General features: G+C 34.2%; 1 protein-coding gene across 2 annotated transcripts; it reads left to right on the top strand.

Moving 5' to 3' along the window:
* Positions 1-2,848: 2,848 nt before the first annotated feature.
* LOC129306616 (protein ENDOSPERM DEFECTIVE 1-like) lies at positions 2,849-7,535 on the top strand. Of its 2 annotated transcripts, none has more exons than XM_054947293.1 (7): positions 2,849-3,074; positions 3,231-4,400; positions 5,047-5,166; positions 5,979-6,095; positions 6,179-6,268; positions 6,598-6,705; positions 7,040-7,535. In XM_054947293.1, exons 2-7 carry the CDS (start codon positions 3,237-3,239, stop codon positions 7,115-7,117), a joined length of 1,677 nt encoding a protein of 558 aa, XP_054803268.1. In that variant the 5' UTR covers positions 2,849-3,074; positions 3,231-3,236; the 3' UTR covers positions 7,118-7,535. The 2 variants fall into 2 exon arrangements, with proteins under 2 accessions (XP_054803268.1, XP_054803267.1); XM_054947292.1 differs by having other exon boundaries at positions 3,190-4,400.
* The last annotated feature ends 314 nt before the right edge of the window (positions 7,536-7,849 follow it).

Genomic DNA, 7,849 nt, shown 5'->3' with positions numbered 1-7,849 from the left:
AAAGTTTAGGTAAGTTGGGTTTTAATAACTCATTAAGATTAGAACATTTCTTTAGGCTAAAAAAAATGCTTGCAAAGGTACTTATAAATCACCTAATTTTCACATAACAAACATGTTATTCATTGCTTATACACAAAAATTTGTACACATTTTGGCGTTAATTGTTTGAAGAAAGTATAGTTTCAAATATTCATGGGAGAATATGTTTAAAGGCCCTCTATGGCTAAAAATTTTCAAATGAAAACTAAAAGATTATGAAACAACGTTGCAGGTTTTAGGGATTGAAAGTAGAATAAGTTTGTATGTAAAATGACTAAAATAACTTTGCTCAATGAGGGGGAAAACGGTAGCTAAAGATTGATCCTATGACTTCATTCAACCCTGATGGTGGCCCACTTTTCATAAGAAGAATGACAGTCAAGTCCTAATAAATTAAATTAATGGCAATTAGGTTTATGATAAGATTTTTTTAAAAATAAATTATAAATATCAATTTAAATAGTTAAAAAAAATTTTCTTACAATGTAAGAGTTATATTTTATACTTAAATACTTATTTACAATTAAATTTTTTTATTTATAATTATCTAGGTCGATATTTTAAACTTTTTTTTTCAATTTTTTTTTGAGAGAGTTAATTGTTATTGATTCAATAATTTGAAACTTAATTATTGTTCTCCTTTTTTATACCCATCTTGCGAAACATAATCTTGAGGCTTGAAGTACTGTCAATCATTACCATGCCTTGTGTAAAGGGCAAGATGACTCTTTCATCGTGGGTATTACTACCTTTTGCATTTGTGGTTTCTTGATTTTGATCTTAATTGTAACATCTGGGAAAATCGATGAAGAGCCTAAAGATGAAGGGTAAGAGCACAAAAGGCTCTTTGAATCTAAATAAGCTTTCAAAAAGGATGTTGTTAAAAATGAGAAGCCAACTAGTCATTTCAGTAAATTTGACTTGTCAATGTAAATGTGGAACATGTTTAGAACCTAGTACTTTAACAAGCATCTCAAAATATGAAGAAGTTAAAAATGAGAATCTACTTGTTTGATAAATGTGGAATTTGTCCAAACTAAAATTTAGTTTGTTGAAAATGGGAACCCAACTTGTGAGTCCAGTAATATTGACTTGTTAGTTTAAATGTGGAGCTTGTGGGAGTTAAAATGTGAAACTTGTTGGAGTTAATTCATCATGCAATAACTTTGGACCAGCTTTTGACTTGTTAAAAATGGGAAGCCAAATTATCATTTCAATAAATTTGACTAGTTAGTGTAAATTGAAACTTGTTTAGAGTTGATGCATCAGCAAAGCAAACACCTCATAACATCAACTTAACTTATTAAAAATGTAAAAGCCAACTTTCCAGTGCAATAACCTGTGACTTGTCAGTGTAATTTTGAAACTTGTTAAGAGTTAATCCATCAACAAATACCATTGACCCATAAATTGACTTGTTAAAAATTGAAAGCTAACTTGTTAGTTCAGTAAATTTGACTTGTTAGAATGAATGTAGAACTAGAATGTAACTTATAAATATAGGAAGCTAGCTTGTGAGTTCAATAATTAACATTTAATTGTCAATTCAACAACTTTTACTTGTCAATATAAATGTAAATGTGAAACTTGTAAGTTAATGGACTTTTTTTTTTTTGGATCAAGTTCATGGACTTTTAATTGTCAATAATATTGTGTGTGTCAATTCAATTAAATTCTAGGTGTTTTTCTTATTCTTTTTTCTTTTTTTGAATTGGAAGGAGACTAAACTAGTTCTGTGCGAGGGATTGAACTCATCACTCTCCAGTACAAGGGGATCACTTTGCTACTAGGTATACTTATACTAAAGGCATAAAATTGCAATGTTTGACACAAAAGTGCAGTTAAATAATTATAAAAAGAACAAAATGCAGCTACTTGTCTTAGTTAGAAGACTACATGTCTTTGCTGTTTACACATGTTTACTTGTCAGTTAAAATTGATGCCAACAATACATGCATTGCACAATGGTAGATGGGTTGACTTTTTTTAAAATAGAATAAGGATATTTTTAAGGAAAAATGATAGTTAGGTCTTAAAAGAAGAAATTAATGACAGTTAGGTCTCCAATGAAATTTTTCCCAAAATGAATTATAAATATAAATTTAAATAGTTATAAACAGAAATTTTTGTTACAATTTAAAAGTTATACTTGATATTTAAATACTTATTTGTAGTTGAAACTTCTAGATTTATAATAATTTAGATTGATATTTTTAATTTATTTTTCAAAAAAAATTGTTGGGGACTTAACTAATATTAATTTAGTGTTTAGGGACCTACCTATCATTCTCCCTATTTTTAATAATTATACATAAAATTTATTAATAAATAAAAGATTTGGGACTTGAGATTAATTTGTATATTTTATGAGATCTTATGATAATTAAAAAAATCCTATGATAGACTTTGTAATGAATTTCACCAAAATGCTCTTAAAAAAAAATATCTCTTTCCATGATTGCTAGCATCAATCGTTGCTTGACTATTATAGTGCTATCACTAACAGTTAATTATCATCACTAACTAGAGTCAACAATTATGAGAAAATATATTTTAATTTTTTTAAAAAATAAAAGCATTTTGGTAATTGTACTTTTAAACTTTTTCACAATTAAAACATGAGTCTTCGGATTTATTTTTATATTTGGTGAGATTTTTGGGTAATTAGAATTTTTGTGGGAAGCCTCTTTGTGATTTCTAGAGGGGGAGAGAGAGAGAGAGAGAGCGCGTGGTGAAGCGATAGGAACCTCAGACCTCGCGTGATGTGGATTTGAAATTCGGACCGTTGCAACAGTACCAACGATAGCCAACGGTTAGTTTCCTTCCTCACACGACACAACCATCTCTCGTCTTCCCCCACCCCCATTCCATCGTCGCGCACACCTTCGCTTCCCCCGGAATTGGTTGAGTCTCCACTGAACTCGAGACTTCAAAGTTCAAAACCTCCCCTCGCCTCTGTAATGCATATACTCCAAACGGGGTGAGACAGAGAATCGTCGATGCGAAAGAAATTCTGAAACCGGAACTTCGATTTGGTAACCATCTTCAGTTTTATTGTGCTTTCTCTGTTAATTTCCGTCAAATTCTGGGAGAATTGATCTATCAGAGATAAATTTACTTATCTAGGCTGTTTTTCGTTCTTGTCAATAGGGAAATTGAATTGAATGGTTTAGCTGTGCAAAAATTTTCAGACAGTGATGCAAGAACATAAGCAGCTCAAAGTTACAGAGAAGTCCAATTCTTCGATGGAGACGGTTAAGGACGCTACCGCTCCTCCTCCACCTCCTCTTCCGCCTCCGCCACCCACTCCTTCTCATCAACGTCGGCCTAGGGTTAGGGAGGTGAGTTCTAGATTTATGTCTCCGGCGGTATCATCTGTACAGAGGCGGTCGAGGCATCAGCAATTAGAAGTAGATCCCTTGAGCACCGCCGATGAGAACCGACTTGTAGAAAATTCGGAAACTCCATTTCCTTTTGGATCTCAGTGTAAATCAAATGTAGTAAATACGACCACCACTATACAGAGAAAACAACGAGCCGTGAAACTCTTCAAGGAGAATGGTGGAGGAGGAAGAGTTGAACAGCAACCTCCTCACCCTTCAAAGTCCTGTTCTGGGAGAATCGGTAATGGTTTTACCTCACCCTACTTAAGACCTGACACTCCAACACTAACGGTATCCTCAAGATACAGACTCACTCCACATCAACGCTCTGCTAGTATGAATGCCACAGCCGCTGCAAAACTATTGCAAGCAAGTGGCATGTCAGCAGGAAGTCAATCTTCCACTGCAAATTCATTTAAGGGCAACGTTGGTTCGCCCCATAAAGAAACCAATTCGATGTCTGGGGATACTTCTTCGGTATGCTCTGATGACGAAAATCATAGCAACTCGGAGGTCAACTGCAGCATACAGTCACTTCCAGAATTTCGGTCGTCTGTGCTTGAGGGAGACATGTTGCCTACTGCGCCTGCCAGATCAGTGGATGAGAAAACTGGCAATAAGGGTACTGTAAGAAGTAGTGGAGACAATTTGAAATACCCCACAACACCTTTCTCTCGTTCCCTTAACATGTCTTTATCAGGCAGTGAGCATTTACTAAATCATTCCGTAAGGGGGAGTGAGAAGCAAGTTACTTCTCTTGTCAAGCATTATACAAATTCTGCAAAAGTTGGAGGTTTTTGCTTGCCCCCAGTAGCTCCGTGTCCAAAACCGGGAACAGATACAAAGAAAGGTAAAAAAGGTTCCAGTCATCAGGAAGAAGTGCATAGCCTGAGATTGCTATATAATCGTCATCTGCAATGGAGATATGCCAATGCAAAAGCAGAATCCTCAATGGAAGCTCAGCAAAGAGAAAGTGAGGTGTGTGGTCTGTGTTCTTTTTCTTACCTAATAACAAGTTTATAGCTTAACAGAAAACCTATATTATTTGTGTTGGTAGTTCTAAACTTCTAGCTCTGTTGCCTGTTGATTGAAGAGGAATTTAGCAGAGATTATTTGATGATTGGCAAGAATGTGGATCACTGGTTTATTTATGCCATAAAACCTAAGTTGAAGGAAGGCTGAAAGCCTAAATGATATAGATTATAGTTTGAAAGGATATTTTGTAATTTCCAGCTATCTCATGAAACGTTGGGGCGCAGTGAATAAATCTCGGACACTTGATTTTCACGTCTGTGATGTGACATGTGATCGTCCTATTTTAGTTGACTGTAAATTAAATTTTTGTTCATAGATCATTTTAATTTTAGTTTTTTTGAAGTCATTTACCCTATAAATTAAATATAATTTTATGGCATATACTCAGAACTTGTATATATGAATGTGGCATCGTGATCAATTATGCAGATTTCTGTTGCTTAAACTATCAGAATATCTCTTTACATACATGCATTTGCTCTTTCAGTCAGTCTGACTCAGCTTCCAAGTCCTTTTATATAATCTTTTGCAGTTTACTCACTTTTCTCTCCTCTTGTTGCTTCCCCCTCCATCTTCCTAATTCTTGCAGAAAGCACTTTATTCTCTAGCATTGAAAATATCAGAGTTTCGTGATTCCGTGAACTTGAAACGCTTAGAAGTGCAGCTTTTGCAGAGAGCAAAGACTTTGTTAACACTTCTTGAACCTCAAGTAGGGCCATCGATCCAATGTTTTCTTTTTTGGTTTTTGCATCTAATTTGTGAATTAGGGCACTGCTATTTCTTTTTTGCACGTGACAAAAAATGCTTTTACACTGGGAATTACATTACTCATTGCAGTATTACTACTTAAGTAAACTTTGATTTTGGACATAACCTTATGCAGCTAATGTCTTCTTCTAAAGCATGCATAAGATGCATCGTATCCTCAGGCCTCTGCTGATGTCCGTAGAGCACAAATTGTTAATATCATGTACTTGGTATTTAATCTGTGAATAAGACGATGCTATTTTTTGTTCATGACAAAAATACTTCTGGGAATTATTATTACTCAATTGGTGTTACTATTTAAGTGACGATTCTATTTTTTTTTTATGACAAAAATCCTTACTGGGAATTATTATTACTCATTGTGATGTTACTACTTAAGTCTCATCCTTTGTCTTTGAAAATTATTTTAAGAAACTAATATCCTCTAAAGCATAGCTCTTTGAAGAGTATGGCCAAGTTAATTCTTTAAAACATCTATTGTCTTATTTTGTTTTCTTTTCCTTGATTAGAGTGTATTCTTGTTTGTAGTTTCTTCTTCCCTCCTCCCTTTTCCATGTGTTTTTTTTAAAATCAAATTTAATATCCTGATTCTGGATTTGTTTCTTCAAGATTAGAGTGTATTCAACATTTTATTTTACATAACCATGTCTATTTCTTTCCTCCAAGTATGGTTTTTCATTTATTTGTTTAAAAAATTGATTCACTTGTCATTCTTTTGGTCTTGTTAACTTTTTTCCACTAAATGTATCACAGATCCCTTATTTGGATGAGTGGTCCACTTTAGAAGAAGGGTATTCTGTCTCCTTGACTGAGGCAACTGAGGCATTGTTGAATGCCTCAGTGCAACTTCCTGTAGGTGGGAATGTGAAGGTATGATTATTACTCCTCCTTTTCTCTATTATACGTTCTGAATGCTGCAAGTTTTACTTACCAACAAAATATTCATACCACAGGCTGATGCAAGAGAGGTGGCGGAGGCGATAAACTCAGCCATGAAGTTGATGGAATCAATTGTTTTCCATGTCCAAAGATTTATGTCAAAGGTACGACAAATTAAAGGCATTTGCTGTTAACATTACAATAAAATGCACATAATTCTCTCGAACTATTTGCTAACGTCTTTTTTGTTAGTATTCATGGTATTGACATCAAAGTAAGCTGAGGTTGAAAATATTTGATCACATTGTTGTATTAAAAACACATTCTTGGGAAAAACAAACAAAACAAAATAGAAAGGTTACTCTATCAAACCCAGCTAGCTTATGCTGGAAAAATGGGATGCAACATGCAAGTAGATGTACTTTGCAGTTTTATTTGTACATTATTAATTGTGTTTTTAGAAATTACACTAATAAAAGCCCGTCAAATTTAGGTTGAAGAAACAGATATGTCTATTTCAGAATTAGCCAGGATTGTTGGCGGAGAAAGAGCTCTTATTGGAGAATGTGGAAGTTCATTGGCAAGAGCATACAAATCACAGGTTTGTCACACTCTGAAACCAGTCATGCTGACATAATCCTATAATAGACACATCTACAGTGTACAATCCCAGCAGCATTTCACATCATAATAATAAATGTTAGGAACATGTCAAAGGGGAAATTTTAAAAGATTGGAATTTGGAAGTTTATTTAGGAGGCGGTGTTCATAGTTACCTTTGTGAGTTTTACAATCATCTATCTATAAATTACCTTTGGGAGTTTGTTTCATATTATAAATTACCAAAAGATACAGGCTGCCACAGCATGTGTGCACATGACTCCCCCATTTATCAGCTTTATCTGAGTTTACGAAAAATATGGCCTACTTTTTAGGTGGAAGAGTGCAGTTTGAGGAGCCAGCTTATGCAAATCCATTCATTCGGCGACAAAGCTAAAACTGTAGAATTATAAGCACGAGATATTTTCATTCTTGGTCCATGCCGTGGTTGTCCTTACTTGTTCATTATGATATCCCACGAGGCAAAGTAGTCACAGCTGAATTGTAGTCTCTGGATATACTTGATGCTGACTTGTTCACAGTTGAAGAGATGGAATCAACAGTACAAGAAGCCCTATAGAAGGTCTATTTCTCTTTTTATTGGATTGGAGATGATACATTCACTCATTTGTGGATAAGTGAGTTAAAAATCAAAGTTTGAACGAGTCTGAGTAACATTGTGTGCTTATAGTTGTAATTCATGTGCAGAGAGCTCAGTCAATGGCCATCTCTTTCATAATCTCACTTATCGGATGGCAATAAAAGTGAAATGACATGTATACAAATTTTGTCATTGATTCAATTGGAATCTACTTTGATTTTATTCTTTTACCGTTGTTTTCTTTAAGACAATCCCTTCTTCTTCTTCTTCTTCTTCTTCTTCTTCTTCCTATTTTTTATTTGCCAATGGAGAAATAAATTCATTAAAATAGCCATCATAAAGGTCCGCAAACAAAAACAAAAATAAACACAAACATAAACTTCAAATAAACAAAAGGAAAATTTCCAGCATCAAAATCTCCAACACGATCCGACAAAACCCTAATCAATTAGGCACAATCCCTTTGATGAAGCTCTATCTGTCCAGTCAAATCAACAACATAGTTAGCTTCCCTCAAATAAAGATTCGTTATTTGCATAGTCTA

Source organism: Prosopis cineraria, unplaced genomic scaffold (assembly GCF_029017545.1).
Source record: "Prosopis cineraria cultivar Desert tree isolate PC_DT_omini unplaced genomic scaffold, ASM2901754v1 PC3, whole genome shotgun sequence".
Taxonomy (NCBI): domain Eukaryota; kingdom Viridiplantae; phylum Streptophyta; class Magnoliopsida; order Fabales; family Fabaceae; genus Prosopis; species Prosopis cineraria.
This window is presented reverse-complemented; position numbering and strand designations above follow the sequence as displayed.

Excerpts from the sequence above, each read along its gene's own strand:
- LOC129306616 (XM_054947293.1), top strand. The coding sequence starts at position 3,237 with ATGCAAGAACATAAGCAGCTCAAAGTTACAGAGAAGTCCAATTCTTCG. Across the intron at positions 4,401-5,046 it reads CTCAGCAAAGAGAAAGTGAG|AAAGCACTTTATTCTCTAGC; the intron begins GTGTGTGGTCTG and ends TAATTCTTGCAG. Across the intron at positions 6,706-7,039 it reads CAAGAGCATACAAATCACAG|GTGGAAGAGTGCAGTTTGAG; the intron begins GTTTGTCACACT and ends CCTACTTTTTAG.